This window comes from Cyprinus carpio, chromosome B22 (genome assembly GCF_018340385.1).
Source record: "Cyprinus carpio isolate SPL01 chromosome B22, ASM1834038v1, whole genome shotgun sequence".
NCBI lineage: Eukaryota > Metazoa > Chordata > Actinopteri > Cypriniformes > Cyprinidae > Cyprinus > Cyprinus carpio.
The window spans coordinates 22,429,928-22,448,609 of NC_056618.1; the positions used below are offsets into that span (position 1 = coordinate 22,429,928).

At 38.2% G+C, this 18,682-nt stretch overlaps 1 protein-coding gene across 4 annotated transcripts; it reads left to right on the forward strand.

The window, feature by feature from the left end:
• The first annotated feature begins 11,029 nt into the window (after window positions 1-11,029).
• tal1 (T-cell acute lymphocytic leukemia 1) lies at window positions 11,030-18,277 on the forward strand. Of its 4 annotated transcripts, none has more exons than XM_042749317.1 (4): window positions 11,030-11,182; window positions 12,794-13,347; window positions 14,519-14,640; window positions 15,726-18,277. In XM_042749317.1, exons 2-4 carry the CDS (start codon window positions 12,923-12,925, stop codon window positions 16,145-16,147), a joined length of 969 nt encoding a protein of 322 aa, XP_042605251.1. In that variant the 5' UTR covers window positions 11,030-11,182; window positions 12,794-12,922; the 3' UTR covers window positions 16,148-18,277. The 4 variants fall into 4 exon arrangements, with proteins under 4 accessions (XP_042605251.1, XP_042605252.1, XP_042605250.1 ...); XM_042749318.1 differs by having other exon boundaries at window positions 11,155-11,273; XM_042749316.1 differs by lacking the exon at window positions 11,030-11,182 and adding an exon at window positions 11,299-12,451.
• Window positions 18,278-18,682: the final 405 nt, after the last annotated feature.

Genomic DNA, 18,682 nt, shown 5'->3' on the forward strand with positions numbered 1-18,682 from the left:
TGTTTGTTTTACTTCATTCAGTTTCAGTGTGTGTGTGCAGAGCTGCTGGACCTGTATGGCGGATGCTATTTTTGTAAACAGAGTGGAGAGAGAGAAACAGCATTAGAATGATAGAGCAAGGATGTTTTAATGTCAATGCTGTGCGTCACAAGCACATGTCACATGAGTTCGAGATGGAGGCACGACAGCGATCCGGACCCCTGAATTACACACCTCATAATCGATGCATGTCTCCCAGACATGCAGTAGAAACACAAACCTCACTGACTATCAATATTAGCAATTACATAATAGCTCCCCTCCCACTACTTGCTATCAATAAAAGATGTTACCAAGTCTGTAATCTAACGTCAAAACAGTTACCACTCCTCCACAACCCTCAAAACAAAGCAGATTGAGAGAGAAAGGACAAGTTTGTTGACTGGATGTAGAGACGTCAGAGCCTGAGGCAAAGGTGTGTTCCTGTGGTGTCACATTGTAAACTGGTTGAACGAGCAAAAAACACACAATTCTGTGAGGTGAGCTCACGTTACTCATGTGGTGTGACCTGTACCGTGGATTCCGCCCTTCTACCGCCCCGTCAGTAGAACTCAAATCATAATCGTCAAGTGACTGTTTAGGTCTTTCACAAATAGCTAATAATCTTACTCATCTCTCGGCAGTTTCGCATCATAACCTCTGCAGAAACTAGTGGTATTTGGTAGACTAGTTTGTCAGATGGGGCTGAAAGAACTAGATTTGTGTTTATATAGTAAGGTAATGGAAGCCTGTTTTGTCCATTGATTGAAAAACAAAAAAGGTAATTACGACTATTTATCTCGCAATCCTGACTTTGTTTTCTCAGAATTGCGTGACAAACTTGTAATTCTGATTTTTTTTTTTCTCAGAATTGCGTGACACAAATAAATGAAGGCAGAATTGCGAGATATAAAAAAGTTGATATTTTGCAATTCTGACTTTATTTCTCGCGATTTTGATGTTTTATCTCGCAGTTGCGAGGAACTTGATTTTATAACTTGCAATTCCGAGAAAAAAAGTCAGAATTGTGAGATTATTTATTATTATTTATTTATTTAGATTATTTTAACTCGCAATTGTGTTTATATCATGCAATTCTGACTTTATTACTTGCAATTGCGAGTTTTTTATCTCTCATTTCTGAGAAAAAAAAAACAGAATTGTGAGTTTGTATCATGCAATTCTAAGAAAAAAAGTCTGAATTGTGAGATCTATCCTCGAATTGCAAGAAAAAATTTCTAAATTGTGAGCTAAAAAGTTGCAATTACTTTTTAAATATTTTTTATTCAGTGGTGGAAACAGACTTCCATATAAGGTTGAATTAAACTTCAACAAATTTTTCTAAGATTGCTATAAGTAATTAGCAGCTCATCTTTCTAAAAATGTTATCAAAACATATTGTAGTATAAACTAGTGGTACTTGAAAGGTAAATATATCTAATTTTAAAGCTAACTATGCAGATAGGGTTGAAAGAACTAGATTTGTGTTTATATAGCTAAGGATGAATTCAGCTGCAACAAACTTTTCTAAGACTGACAAAAGTAATCAGCTGCTTGTCTTTCTAAAATATAATCAAAACATATTGTAGGATATACTATCAGTACTCAATATCTAACTATAACTACTTTTAAAGCTAGCTATTCAGATAGGCTTGAAGAAAAATACATTTGTGTTTATATAGCTAGGCTTAATTCAGCAAATTTGCAAGTTGTCTTGCTAAAAATATTGGCAAAATGTAGTTTAAGTGTAACTAACTAAATGTAGCAATGCTACTAAAACTTTTCACTTTCTGTTTGTTGCATACTGTTTGAAATAAAAATAAAAATAAATAAAATATTCAACGCCAAGAACTATTGATGATTGATAGCAAAAAAAAAGTTAGCAAAAAACATTGTAATATTGGAGTGATGTTCTGGAGTAACTAGCTAAAAGTCTCTGTCTGACACTACTAGGAGTAAACACAATCAGTGTTAAGTACTTTTACTCACAACAGTGCTTTAATTCATAAACTAGCATTATTTGACAGCTTACTAGAACTAATTTTAAAGCTACATGCAACTAGTTATGTTAAACTACATATTTATCCCTTCTCCAGAAAGGAGCCATTGAACCGCTGTGGTCATTTGGAGATATTTAGCAGATAAGAACACTACATGCTCCCTGAGGGGTGGAAGAGAGCGCAGTCGTCAAGCTGCGGAACAACAACAAACAAGAGTACTGAGGCGGGCCGATGCATTACCATGTTTGTAGTTGCGTGCAGGGGAAAGTGGAATTAGCAACCCAAACAGTGTAATCACTCTGGGTGCTCCAGGCAGCGTGCGTTATTATTTCAATTACTCTGAGGGTTAGCAGTGAGCCCTGAGGTACGCCAGATATTAGCCCACCGACTGCTTTTCCTCTCTGAGGGGAAAAAGTAGGAGACAGTTGGTAAATTCATCCCAAGAGTCAACCGAGTGCATCGGAGATGTGACTCAAACTAATGACACATCTCAGCGGATGTCAGAATCCTATAGAGGAGGGGCAAAAAATCATAAATGTGTGAAATTTGTGTCAATTAGCCACAGACGAATGTCCTCGGATGCCATTTGTTTTTCCGCATGGCCTGATTGGTTGGGAATGTCATGGACTGCTTGTTTAGGGGGAACCAAACTTTAACTCCATTCGCTGCAGAACCCCTCAAGGAGTCAAATGGTAATGAGAGCGACAAAAACCTCAAGACAAAGGGGGCACATCCCCCATATCAGGACCCCATCCTGGGAACTGTGACGGGGGTCACGGATGAGTGGGGGCAGGGCGTGTGAGGTAAACACATTCCAGCCAAAGGTTCTTCAGCTACCCCCACTCCCCTCGTACGCCTAGGACTCCTTTTTTTTACCCCTTCATGTCACTCACCACCTCCGTCACAACACAATACACAAACAGCATGGTTGCCCCCCTTCCACCGCCACCTCTTCAGCTTTTCCCAACCCCCACATACACCCCGGGGGCAAAGGGGGCCAACCTCCTGCCAGCAAGCAGCCTTATTGTTCAAAGCCATTCGCATTTACGGTGAGGATAAAACACATACGGGTATATAATCTCTTTACACCTAGCACTGCCCAGAATGCTTTGTTTGAATGTGATAGCTTACTACAGGCACACCTCTGGAGGAGACTGAACATCAAATGTCACCAGAATCAGAAACGAGGGGAAAAAACAAAACAAAAAAAAAACAAGAAACGTTAATTCCTAGACACTTTAAGCCACTTCAGCGTACATATTTTATGACAGCGGCTTCTCTGGGAATCGAAACCATGACTCCAGCACCGTTTGGAACGCACTCTACCAATTGAGCTACATAAAACAATAACGATTCTGGACCCGATGTAATGGTTCAGAAATGGATCTGTTTGCAAGAAATTGCCAATGATGTCATGAATGTTGTGTGCCAAAAGAAAAATATGTGCGGTCGATGACAACAGCTCCCTTTGCGTTTGTTCCTCTTATGGTAATGATACCTAACGTGATCTGCATTAGCATGTCTGCCAGGTAGAAGACATGTCCCCCTCATTATAAGTGTGTCCAAAAACCACTCCCTCCAGGCTAACTACATGGCAGTCAAAACAGCATCACTTCAAATCAATCTCTCCCCAGACGAACCCCCCCCCCCCCACCAACCAGACAGTCCCTTAATTTCACCATGACCAGGAGCCCAAGGACCCCCCGGAGGTCAGGGTTCAACACCTGAGATGCGAACGCTCAGACATACATTTGCCAACACACGCGCTTTCATCACGCCTCCAGCCAAAACATAATCAGAGGCTGTCTGGGTGCAGGCATGCTAATATGGCAGATCATCTATGAACATAAAGCAATGTGACATATCCGCCTCCCCCATGCAGAGCCAGCCAACCTTGTGTTTTAAAATAGACCTGATTCAGTCCGCTCCAAGAAAATGTACCAGGATGTGCGATGATAAAAAAAAGAACGCTGTGACCTGGCTGGTGATTCAGAGCTTGACGTGGAAAGGTGAAAGACCCACATGCACACACTTGTGAGGTAATTGTACTTGGACAGCAGCGCCCCCACGGCATCAAATTTAGCGTGGGCTGTGTATTTATAGAGCTGAGAAACAGCAGACCGAGCCGCTGGCCGAGGTGATGGATGAATCACTCTCTCAACCTGCAGAGATAAGAGCCAGAGAGAGAGAGATAGCGGCACATCTGTAGCCACGACACACACTCCTCTCGCTTATGATCTCATCCTTCGCTATTTTCCTCCTACATTTTTTCCTATTCCTATTTACCCCCACAACACGATTATGATCCATAATTGCCCACCTGGAATGTGAAGCATGCACAGTGTGACATGTTTAACGTAAGCAGGTATAGGGTTTCTCCAGTCGCAAGGAGAAATTCCTACAAACCAAACCTGCGATTGTGTATTTCACATGACCTTTATGTAGGCTACCATGGTACTACTAAATTTTTTAGACATGTTTTTTTCTCTTCTGGTACCACGGTAATACCTTCTTTTTTTACACTTACCACAGTAAACCTGAAATATATGATTGTACTGAAACTTATGTACCATTGTTTCTGTATGGTACTTCTCAGAATACCATGGTGCTACCATGGTAAATGTCCAAAAAGCCATTCTAGTACCATGTCCAAAAAACTTCTACTTTTTTCAAGTGGAATGCACATTTACCATGATAATGCCACCTTCTTTTTTACATTTACCACAGTAAAACTGTGGTTTTAAGGATATAGAACCATGATTATATTTTTTAGACTTGACTCATGGTGATACTGTGATTTTAATGGACATGACACCATAGTAGTACCATTACAGAAGTGTACTGTGGAGGCACAGAGATGGTATTACTATGGTAATTCTAAACATAGGATGGTACTGAAATTTATGTACCATGGTTTTTGTATGGTGCTTCCAGGAATACCATGGTATTTTTTTTATTAACTTTAATGAAGTAAACTAACACATCTTTAGGACATATATCATGTAAATAGAGTGTTATTCTTGGAGTATTATATAAATACAATAGTAAATAAATATAAGAAACATGATTTACAATAATTTTACCATAGTAAAGTCTTTTTTGTAAGGGATTTAAATATAATATTGTATGAATATGGTAATAATTCAATACTATTATCTGATATAATTACTGCTTCCACAGTACTTTTATGTAAGTTATACTGATGTTGTAAATTACAGCTGTGAATCAAGAAATTCCTCCCTCAACTTAAGGAACACACCCTCAATTTCTTGCCAAGCGAGGTGTTGAAATAATACTCTGGTAGTATGTCCTGATGAGAAAACAGCACACTGACCCCTTTCACTTCTGTTTATTCATGACCTAATTTCTGCTCCGCTCTCACTCGATGACGCTGTGAAACTTACACTGAGCCAGCTGTGGGTTACTATAGTACGGTTTACAGTAGCCACATGAAAGTCCATGTCAGACGCTACTAATTCTGCTGACTCTGTAACAAGAGATTCAGCAGCCGCCCTTTGGCGCAAAAACCTTTGGAGATACAAAAGGAACACTGTTTAGAGTACTGGAAATAACCGGCTATAGATTATATAACTGTCATTTCCTCAGGTTGTGTCTGTGTTATACAAAAATCAAGCAGGGTGTGCCAGTGTTGCTAAACTGTGGAAGTCTGTCAATAGTTAGACTTAATGTATGTCTAATATCCACAGGTTTACTTGGTCTATAATCCTACATGTAGGTTGCACAAGGCAAATATATCAGGATGGGAGGGGGGTAGGGGTGGCGTGACCTGGTTTAAGTGGAAAGAATGTCTTCCTTGTGAAAACAACTTTCCATAAAGCTCCTCTTTTCACTGAAGACAAACTGCATGACCTTATACGGACTGAAGACGGGACACAAATGCAGGAGGAGCTTAGTGAATAGCTCTATCTAGTGGACATTTTAGGTACCTGCAAGACACCAAACAAAATATGCACAGTACATTATTGATCACAAATTATATAAACACAGACTACAACTGATTTAACATAAAAATGGACTTAATTGTGATTATCATCCCACATAATATTCTATCTTTGATTTTCCATAGTGGACATTGTTTTGAATTAAGTTTTTTTAATTATTTATTTATTTATTTTGTACAGAATAAGCTAAAACCTTGATTTTCATTTCTATACGGTATTATAATGTTATTAGGTCTTAAACTATTGTTAGGAATAGCGCATAAAGCCTTATGTATACAACTGAGATCTCACCACTGCTAAAATATTAGTGCTATATAATAATAAAGCTATATTAGGAATATAAGATCTGTATAATGTAGAAAATATACAGTGGTGTGAAAAATTGTTGGCCCCATTCCTGATTTCTTTTTTTTTTTTTTTGTATCTTTGTCACACTTTGTTTCAGATCATCAAACAAACTTAAATATTAGTCAAAGATAACACAAGTGTACACAACATGCAGTTTTTAAATGAAGGTTTTTATTATTAAGGGAAAACAAAATCCAAAAAAAGTGTTTGCCCCTAAACCTAATAACTGGTTGGGCCACCCTTAGCAGCAAGCATTTGCGATAACTTCCAGTGAGTCTGTTACAGTGTTGTGGAGGAATGTTGGTCCACTCATCTATGCAGAATTGTTGTAATTCAGACACATTGGAGTGTTTTCGAGCATGCACCGCCTTTTAAGGTCATGCCACAGCATCTCAATAGGATTCAGGTCAGGACTTTGACTAGGCCACTCCAAAGTCTTCATTTTGTTTTTCTTCAGCCATTCAGAGGTGGACTTGCTGGTGTGTTCTGGATCATTGTCCTGCTGCAGAACCCAAGTTCGCTTCAGCTTAAGGTCACGAACAGATGGCCGGACATTCTCCTTCAGGATTTTTTAGTAAACAGAATTCATGGTTTCATTTATCACAGCAAGTTTTCCAGATCCTGAAGCAGCAAAACAGCCCCAGACCTTCACACTACCACCACCATATTTTACTGTTGGTATGATGTTCTTTTTCTGAAATACGGTGCTACTTTTACACCAGACATAATGGGACACACTCCTTCCAAAAAGTTCAACTTTAGTCTCGTCAGTCCACAGAGTATTTTCTCAAAAGTCTTGGGGATCATCAAGTTGTTTTCTGGCAAAACTGAGACGAGCCTTTATGTTCTTTTTGCTCAGTAGCAGTTTTCATCTTGAACTCTGCCATGCAGACCATTTTTGCCCAGTCTCTTTCTTATGGTGGAGTCATGAACACTGACCTTAACTGAGGCAAGTGAGGCCTGCAGTTCTTTGGATGTTGTTGTGGGGTCTTTTGTGACCTCTTGGATGAGTCGTCGCTGTGCTCTTGGGGTAGTTTTGGTTGGCTGGACACTCCTGGGAAGGTTCTCCACTGTTCCATGTTTTTGCCATTTGTGAATAATGACTCTCACTTAATAATAATAAACCTTCATTTAAAAACTGCATGTTGTGTTTACTTGTGTTCTCTTTGACTAATATTTAAATTTGTTTGATGATCTGAAACATTAAAGTGTGACAAACATGCAAAAAAAAAAAGAATCAGGAAGGGGGCCAATACTTTTTTCACACTACTGTACATTGCTGTAAGAGAACTTCCTCAACCTCACCCTTAAATATTTTTCCCCCGTTTTATTCACTTTTTTCATTTGTACCAACAAATCGTGGGCTAATCGTAAATGTTTTCCATTTCAAAAGCATATCCTGTAGCATGAGCATAATTACAGTACTTCATTATTTCACATAGCATGAAGAGCGACCATTACAGTGTTAAACAAACTACGAGTGTAACATGTCATGCAGTGTCTAACCATAAGAGGGCGATGCTGCATTAAGAACATTTTCGCAGACACACTTTCTAAAAACCCATGCTGCTGCCAATACCAAATCACACCGTTAGCGGGCGTAAGTGTTCCTCCAATTTTCTCTCATGCCTCAAGTTCTCAGTTTTAGTTTGGTAAAACTTGTTCTGTTCTTGTCCGTTTGGAATGACCTACTCTGAGCCGGTTCTTTACAGTGAATAAAACCCGCGGGTCCACGGTTCCCGAACAGATGACTCTTATGAGCAGGTTCTTTTCAGTCAGTCAAAAAAGGCCTACAGCGCGACTAGTGGTAGTAACATAAAACATAGACGAATGATACTTATGAGCAGGTTCTTATAGTGAATCAAAGCCAAAATGAACAACCGACGGTATCATTTTGACACCGTTCATTTTACCGAATCAAAAACACGCAGAGAAAAACACAGCTCGATTCCCAAACGAATGACTTTTTTGAGTCGGCCTTTCTTTTCAGTGAACCAAAAACACTTAATTCACTTACAGCGCTTACTGAACTTCTCCAATTCACTTAGCCAAGCCAACTGAACAACAAGTTAAGACTTTTGTCAGTTTAGTCTAGTCTAGTCTACTTTTTGTCATTTAGCCAAGTACTAATTTTGAGTTTTGTTGTGGCCTTTAATAAAATCAAATGAATGACTAAATAAAACAAATATCATGTTATTGTAGCCCACCCAATTTTAGGCCTATTAATTTTATTTCATCTGATCTGCTTCTGTTAAATCTCATCAATAGACTACTGAAGAGCAAATGCTGTTGTAGCCTATGCTTTTCACCTTTATCTTCATCTGGACTGTGTCTAGTAATAATGTATATGTTACTGCAAAACGATCTTCAGTTTTGTTGTCAGTCATTTTCTGCGCCAGATCCGTAGTACTTTAGTCTCGCGCAAACCCAAATATATTTGACTGACCAGTAGCCTAACACGTTTTCTTGGGCTATAGCCTATTTGGTTAGACTTTGTTTGAGGTGGGTATCCTAATAATTAAGACTCAAACGAAGTCATATCATAGAGTGACTAAAATAATAACTCAGCGTGTTGAACACAACCAAACACCCAAGTCACTCAGTTCTGTTTGCAGGGAGGCGTGCAGGAAGCCGGTCGTGACATCTGCGTGCTCAGAGACACGACTAGTTCGTCCTCGAGACCGAGAATCGTGACGAGTCTAAACAACGACCTTTTTCCGGTTTGTGGGGAAACGGGTAAAAATTAAGATGGTCATTTTGTCATTTAAAAGTTTGAAAAACTCGAGAAGAACTTACCTCAAGTGTGAGGGGTCAGTTTGAGTCCACCGTGCAGAAGTCTGCTTCTTGAAAGGGTAGCTTAATTTAATGTTCTTGGGCTTGGTGTTTATTATTAACACCTGGAAATAATGCGAGTAAGTGTAGAGCAGATTTATATTGGATTGGGCAAACATGGGGAGAAGCTTGTCATGGGAGGAAGCTGTCATGGTGGCAGTGTCAGTAGTGGGCTACACACCCGGTGGCTCTCAGCCCTGTTTGATGGATGAACCCGGGGTCGCTGGCTCACTGATACCGTCTTATCGCACTCCGCAAGGTACTCCTCTGAGGTTTACACCAAATTCTGGCGAGTCTCGCAGGGCATCCTTCCCAAATCACTCAAAATCCGCCGCAATGAACTAACAAAGGCCCCAGATCAAAGGCTCTCAGATGATGGAGCTGATTTCCCACATATTATTCTGCGTGTATTTCATACATTCATTCATGAAGATATATTATCAGCTGTCTGCCTTCTCCTCTGTACCTGACACCCCTCTCCAGTGTTGACAATTACGGTTACCCGTGTTAATATTGGAGTAAATGTGTTGACAACGATGATGATGAACTAATGGGCAATTATCTTCATCATCATCAAAACATCTTCAACAGGCTACACGTAAACATTTGCACGTCACTGCAGAGAAAAACACTGGAGTGACCAAATTATGATGCAATTGTAGCCTATCATATTTCCTTCCTATTTTCTGAATATAGGTGCACATTGGGCTACAAATATAGAAGATAGCCTAAGTGACGTTATTTATAGTATATTATTATATTAACTGTCACAATAATTTATTCATTATATACTAAATAACGTATATCGAACATAAAGGATGCACTAATATTAACATTTTGGCTCATAAAGATTTCTTTGTTAAAGCCAGTATTCTACATCGTAGCCTACATTTTTTTTCATTGTATGAAAACATAACACTTAGCGAGAAAACTGTATAATGATTTATTTTAGACTAAAATCAAATGTATGAAATTTTAGGCTAAATATAGATTTTAAATTGTGTCCAAAGCTCTATTTTAGAATTTGACATATTTTAAGTGCAATAATGCACCAAAACATTGTAAAGTAATACAGAAGTCAAAATGAAGATTTTTTCATTATATAAATTTAAAGAGCCTATATCAAATATCAGACATTTGGTTACAATATTGTACAATTCTGCTAGATTAAAAAAAATGCTTATATTGTTCACACACACACACACACACACATACACACACACACACACACTGTGCATCCTTAATTATTACGTACAATTTGTGAAGATGTGTACCTTCAAAAAGAAAATGAGACCAAATAAAATTGAAAAAATCAAATCCAGCGTCCCCTAAAATAATCATTAAAATAAACTATCGCGATTATTTTTTTTGCATTTTTGGATTGGCCAGAAATTAAATAGAATTCACAACAGTTAGCGTTTGCAATTTGTGCCTGTCTACCTTTATAACCCGTCTAAAATGTTTCACTCAGCGAGGGTGGGTTATACATGATTTTCATTTTAATCTGAACGCCCGAAAACGCCGAAATGTGTAAAACAAACTGCCGCTAATGGTACTTTTCAACCCAACATCCCCAGCTGATATCACTGAAAATGTGTTACTTTTGGCCGCATAATTAATTTCTGATTGAGCCCTGAAGCAGTTGAACAGTATTACGCATTCGTTTCCCCCCTCAATCTGCTGAGTTATTTTTTATGCATATCCATTCACAATACAAGTCTATATATTTCTCTTCGCATTTGCCCTCGATAAAAAGCAAAATAATAATGAATCATTTCATAAATAATGGGTTTAGGGGCTTATCAACCGCGCAGTGGCCGCCACTGCGCTCTTATCTCGCCTGGCCACATTGCGCCCGTGTTCCGCTCCCCGTACAGAGAGGCGCGCGCTGGACGTGATGTGGAATTATATAGACCTCACTTCCAGTTCCACACAGCACTTCAGTGCATCTAAAACCTCAGACATGGATGACCCTCCACAAAATGGCTCCATGCACACACTAACATCCACCGCCCGACGACGGTAAGAGGCGAATATTGGTGTTTCTGCGCTCCTTTGATACTAACGCAGGTCATAATTAGGCTTTCTCTCGACGCCAGATGATTAATGTGAGGTCAGGTATGATTTCTATAATTTTGATTTGATTGTTTTCGGTCTTGGAGCAAATAGGCCTTTGAGCCTGCAGAATACAGACATCGATTTGCCACTTATTTTATAATTAGCGCGCGCTTTAGACACATCGTTTAACCTTAAGTTACGAAATTCGATTCATTTCGATTCGATTTTCCACAGAAAACCTCCCGCCTGCTGTTTTCCTCTTTTCCGTTTAGTGCTTAAAACAACAGTCATCATAACACCATCAATAAATGGACGGATCTCATCGATATTTCACATTTATAAAACTAAAATTCACATTTTGTTCAGGTTATTTGTTACTAAATATGGTAAACACGGTTTATTTGTTGTTCAAGTTTGTTGACATTCACGTGCCGAATTATTAATCTATTTGAGACCGTGAAAATAGCCTATGTTTATCATCGTCAGACTCTGTTGCTAAATAAAGCTTGTTTTAAAGCAACTCTGAGCAAATATAAGCACTTGCATATATTATAAATATAAGAAGATTATACATTATTAAATAGCTACGGAGTAAACGGAAAGAGATAAATGTAAAAGAGTATCTAAATTGGGCATGATGTAGGATATGAATAATAAAATAAACACAGATGACATGGATTGTCTGAGAATGAAAACAACATTAAACGAATATATTTTTTTTATCAACGACGAAATGGCATTAAACAGTCAACTATAGAAAAACTAAAATACGTTTTTAAATATCTATAATATTTAAAACCAGACATAAATGTGCAAAAATGGACGCAACTACTCACATAAAAATGTTTGTTTTAGCTCCATTCCTGGATTTTTTAAAAAAAAATGAAAAGACATAATCAACGCATACTAATAAATTAAGTCACCATATTGACAGTAACATCACCCCTAAAATAAAGAGGTTAATATGAATTTATATTGAAATAGACTATACGAAATTATATTGATTTAGATTATAGTAACGAGTAATGTTAAAATAACACCATAACAACAACAACATAATAATAATAACAAAGTTGGTCATTTAAGTGTGAGAATATGATTTAACATGCAAATCTATAAAGGTGTTATTGAATATGTCCTTTAATAATGACGCATTATTTTCTGTTAAAAATGTAGAACATGTTAGCAGAAGATACCAAGACCCCGGTTATCTCCAGATACCATGAACAGAAGGTCAGGTGGGGTCCAAAACCAAAAACCAAAAACACATATCATAAAATAAATTTAATCGAGAACTCACTGAAATGCATCACCTGTCGTTTGTAGGCTATATTTAAGCAAACATGCTTGACTAGCCTATATGTACTCTCATACAGGTGCATGAACAAACGTGTAAAACTGAGCAGGCCTTCGCGTGGCTCAGTGAGACACACACACACACACACACGACACGTGTTGTCTCAGAGCTGCTGTGTTACTGTACCCTGTCACGCTCGCGCTCGCCACAGACAGGATGCGCCGCGCGTAATAACGCAGGCGTTCAATCAGTGTTCCTAAAGGTGTGTTTTTTCACAGGTGACCTCCGATGAGCAGCTAAACAGCCGCTGGATTGATTGGTTGGGAATTACCCTTACCTTTGGATACCACTATATTTATATAGCCTACGCATTTGGGAAAACCGCTTTTTCGGATTTTCACCCAAGGATGATGGAAAAACTGAAATCCGAGCAATTTCCGCTCAGCCCGAGCGCGGGGGGCGACGCATGCGGGAAACAGGAAGGCACGACGGCGGAGACGGGAGAGCATCACCCCCCAGAGGAGCGCGGGGTCCTCAATGGCGTTGCCAAGGAAACGGCGCACCCCGCCACCGAGCTAAAAAAGGAGGTGGCGGTGATCGAGCTGTCCAGGAGAGGAGGGAGCGCGGATATAAAAGGCAGAGAGCTCAAGGCAGACATCAGCCTTAAGGTGCAGACCACCGAGCTGTGCAGACCACCGATTCCCCTGCCGCTGCCTCCCAGAGAGCCGCTGAGCGACACTCGAATGGTGCAGTTGAGTCCGCCCGCGTTCCCTCTCCCGGCTCGAGCGATGCTCTACAGCAACATGACCCCACCGCTCGCCACTATTAACAGGTAACTTCTGTCTGCTGTCACACCCCGTGCTGAGGAGGATACATATATAGAAAAATATATTTAATTTCATTTAACATTTAAAAATGTGTTGCAAAGTTATGATGCATTTATGGAAAGCATTAATGAATCTGCATTCCACTTTTTGCGCATTTTAATATTTGCAACTATCTGAAAATCCGTTATTTCTCGATTTGATATTTTCTCTGTAATACACTAAAATAATCTGTAAATATGATTTATTTTATGATAGCGTAGCTACCTTAGGCAACCGGTAGACTACACTGTAATGCTACAATGGGAGCCTATTACTTGCAATTATTTATTTAGCCTATTAAAATGTATATTAAACGACACTTAAACCCATAATGTAAATTAAAATAAACAATTATATAAACAATATATAAAAAGGTAAAAGATTCACCTTATTATTTTTTTTAGCAGTTTTCGTTTTCTCACACGTTAAACATAATTTCATTGAAATGTTTATGTAGAAATATTCTATCGTGTCGTACTCTTTTCCACTTCTATTCTATTCTATATTCTTTTTGTTATATCTAGGCTATATCAAAGATATAAGCACTTCGTTTTCTCCATCAGATGTAATGTAATACAAAATTATTTTAATACACTTTACCAAAGCCTTTTCTATTCTACTTTATAATTTAAGTATTTCAGTGATTTCTTTCTTACTTTTAAAGACATTTTTACCTTAGAATATGTAATACAATGCATTAAAATGTATTTTTATATGCATTTCTTATAAGCTTTGTCTATTGCATTCTAACACCGTAATTTAAGCACTTTTTCATTTTTTAAGAATTCTTATCTTGGAATATGTAAAAGATAAATAAACTGCATTAAAATGTATTTTTATATACACCTTTTAAAGCCTTTTCTATTCTGTTCTTTTCTATTTACGTATTTAGGTGCTTTCTGATTTTTAAAGACATTTTATGTTGGAATGTGTCAAAGATAGATATTATGAATTAATATGTATTTTTATATACACTTTTTTTCTAAGCTGTTTCTATTCTGTTCTATTCTATTTTTTGTTTTGTTTTGTTCAATGACATTTGAAGCAGATAAACAGAAACATTTTAGGAAACATCATTTTTCTTATTTCCAATTGCTTACATCGCATGTTCTGAATTCCCTGTGTGTCTCTCCTCAGTGGTTTTGCTGGAGAAGCGGATCAGTATGGGATGTATCCCAGCAGTCGAGTGAAACGCAGACCTGCACCTTATGAGGTTGAAATCAGCGATGGTAGGAGCATTTTAGATCTTTCTAAGTATGGTAAGCCACTCTTTGGCTGTGCTTTTCTCTTTCGTCTCATGATTTGCCATCTGTCATCTATCATTCGTCTCATTTTCTCCATTTAAAACAAGCCAGATTTAGTAAAAGAATATATTTTGTAATTTTGCAAAAATATGGAAGAATGCAAACAAAATGAATATGATAAAAATAAAAAGATAACTTCACAATGTATTTTCTGTACAATTACTTTGCTCACTTTTTAAATGAATCATTATTTTTTCTAATAAATTATTTATTAATTAATCATTTAAAATTTTCATGCACTTTAATGTAACACTTTTTTATTTTGTTGGCTAGGAACATCACATTTGTTGCACTTGCAAATAAAAAATTCTCTTCATCCCTAAAAATCATAGTGCATTGCACAGAAATGCATTTCTTAAAATAAACTGAGAACAAAATGATCTTGTGAAACAAAGAAGATTTAAGACAGTAATCAGGGATGTGTGTGAGAGAGAGAGAAAAAAAACAGTGGTTACAGTTGCCAGTTGGAAAAAAAAAATCAGTGTATGCACTGGAGAGATAGCTGCGAGTTGCCTATAAAAATGCAAATATGAGTCAATGTGTTTGGCTGCGAGTGCTGAGACAGAAAAGCAGGATTCTAATGAGACAAAAACGGCGAATATGTTCTTATACGATATAGAAGAGCATCAAAAGTAACACTACCCTTGCCGCCTTTAAATTATTCCTTAACTCAAGAGGTTGGGAATCCATTTAACTAAGTGTAATTATATGAAGTCACTGGTGCATCAGGCAAAGTGAAGCATTGATAGCCCTGTTCCAACAGAGCTGTCTAGGATGAGAAATGGCCCTGAATAATTGAATGTAAAATGCCATAGATAACAGAAAGGTTAATTAATTCTTGGCTAAATAGGGGGAGATAAAGAGCTAATCTATCAGTGAGAAGTGAGTGAACACCTTAGGTGTGTTCACAAGAAAACCACTGTTAAAGCACTCAGCCGTGTCGCAGATTTGTTATGAACAAGAAGTAAAAAAATGCAGATTTTGACACCCCAAACCATTGCGAACGAGTATAACCTGACAACACTTTCTTTGCTTTGCAGGTTCACAGCCCAAAGTCGTGCGACGGATTTTCACGAACAGCCGCGAGCGCTGGCGGCAGCAGAACGTGAACGGTGCCTTCGCTGAGCTCCGCAAGCTCATCCCAACCCACCCTCCGGACAAGAAGCTCAGCAAGAACGAGATCCTCCGCCTGGCCATGAAGTACATCAACTTTCTGGCCAAGCTCCTCAATGACCAGGACGACATGGTGGGGGGCGAAGCCACCGCCCGAGACACAACCCTGGCACGGGACGACCTCCTTCAGGAGATGCTGAGCCCAAACTCCAGCTGCGGGAGCCTGCTGGATGGCGACGCCAGTCCGGAGAGCTTTACCGAAGACCAAGACTCTTCGGTGGAGTCCAGGTCTTCGGCGAGGGGACTGCATCACTCCAGCCACCCGATAGACGGAAACGCCCAGCGATGACTGATTTGGCATTGACAGACTGAGAAGGCTCAATGCTTCATGGACCTCAACTAGCGTATGTTCATGTCGTGTGCAAGCATATTCTTACGTATGACTTTCTGTTAAGCTCTTCTCTTCGCGCTTCAACACTAAGGTGCCCTCCGCGGTGAAACGCTGGTACGGGGGAAAACGTCAGGTAGATTTTTAAGTCCACACTTAGGCAGGAATCGTTGATCGCCACCTGGAAACGAAAGAAAACAGAGTGAATGGTACCCACATCTCATCAGGTACACCGCTGTGAAGGAGGTCATTGGAAACAGCTGGACTTGTACAACGAAAAAGAGCAGTTGAAGCATGAAAAGAAATAGTTCATCCACACAAAAATGACAATTTTGGCCTCATTTACTCACCCATGTGTCACTCCAAATGTGAGTTTCTATCTTCGTTGGAACCTAGAAGAACAAAATTTGAAGAACCGACAGTCAATTGGGTCCAAATTTTTGGTTTTGGTCCCCATTGACTTCCATTGTACGGATGACTTCTATTGTTCTTCACAAGATTTAAAATTTGAAGTGACATGAGCGTGAGTAAGTGATAAAAATTATGATGTTCTTGATTATAGACGCCCCGGCTTTGGCGTCTTTGAGACAGATGTGTACATACTGGGTATTGTAATGAGTTATGACTTTTATTTTAAGTATTACTAGCATCAATGGCAATAGCAACAAAATGCTATTTGGAAAAAATGCCATTTTGTAAATGGTTTTTTGGTATTATATTTCGAATCTCACACGCATACAAGAAAAATGGTGGAGGAGGTACAAGAACGTGTACATAGATCGGGATAATGTCGTGTGTCTGTAACAATGTTCCTTCGGACTGTTCTTTTGCATTGTGATTATGGTACACCATTAATTCGCATCTCCATTTCACCTTCATTCAGTCATTCATTCATTTGTTTCTTTGGCTCAAACACCCCTCCAACCCGACCACCTCACAATGACACATTCATGGAGTAACGTTCTGTCACTTTATTTGACTTGTATAAACTTGATCTGCTTTTTAGCAGAGGATTGAGTAACCAGTCTTGGTACCTTTAAGTCTTTTATTGGGTATAAAAACGAGCAAGCAAACAAAAATGGTTATTTTAATGTGATATTTAGTAGAAAGACCTTTGTTGTAAGGTGAAAATCTATCTATGAATATATGCAATGTTATATCACACAAATTTTATATAAAAACCCACAAAAATAAAAAACACAAACTTGAACGTGTGTGCTATTCTTCTGAAAATGCTGAATATAATAGAAGATTCATTGTGAGTGTGGACGTTACGTTCATATTGTCAAATGTCTGAATTATAATAGTCTTTTCTGTTGCCATGACAACTGTAAAGGTAGAGAAGGAAAAAAAAATCCAGTGGAGCGTTTTACGAAGTGTCAAAAAAATACAGCAGACAGGGATTAAATAGAAAAAAAAAATAGTGCATTGAAGGGACTGAGATATATGAAAATACTGTCAAATCACTCATGCTAGTCGGGACTTAAAGAAAAAAAATACAAGGTATTTTTAATGTAAGGAACAAAATGTTAAATCCCTGACATGAAAAATGAATACAGTGGGATGTGATGACAAGAATTTAGATTCAACCACATACAGCAGGCGCTTAACACGACAAAAACATAGATATGCCCTGCTTAGAAAAAGCCTATCTTATTTTAAGATTTTGAGGGTGTGAGGACAGTCAGGGTCATACATGGGTGTCTGAACCCTGGGAATATGATTCTGAAGGGCTGATAAGAATCAAAGCCAATGAAAAAGTCACTGGTCGGCCTACAGGGACTGTGAAAAACTGATCCAAGGGCAGTTCCCAGACCAATCACTGATCCACACCCACACACATGAACCACCTTCCCAAACGCTCGCCATCCTATCAGCTGGAGGACATGAGAAGCATTAAAAGCTAAAGGAATAAAGCTACATGTCAAATATCTGCACAGTAACTCCTCTTTTATATCTAGAGGAGATAGCGTGACATCACAAATACACAGTTTGTATGAGGATGGATAGTGATTGATAGTATTTCATACAACATTTTAAGTATTTTACATTGATAGACCACCTTAAAAATTATAAATGGGTTATTATTTACTCACGTTGTTCTCAAAAGTTTTTTTTTCCACCTGGTTTGATGTCAGTGATGATCGATCATAAGATTAGACACAAAACCAAGTAAGTTTGAGGCAATTGACGTCAAAACTGCTGCAAGCCATCTTGACACACCATATTTGAATTTATGCAAACAAGATTTAAAAGCTATGAATTTTGTTTTAGCAAATTAAAATTTTGTGGTTTTAAAAGAAATTGAATATATGTACAGTATGGAACTCCAAAAAATGACAAAAATCACCATAAACAATATGTAGATTTATTTATTTGTAGTGATATTTAACAAATGACAGATAAATAAATAAATACCTTTTTATATTATATATTATTATACAAAATAATATTATATTATTTAATTTTGCATTATTTTTGGTAAAAAAAGAAACA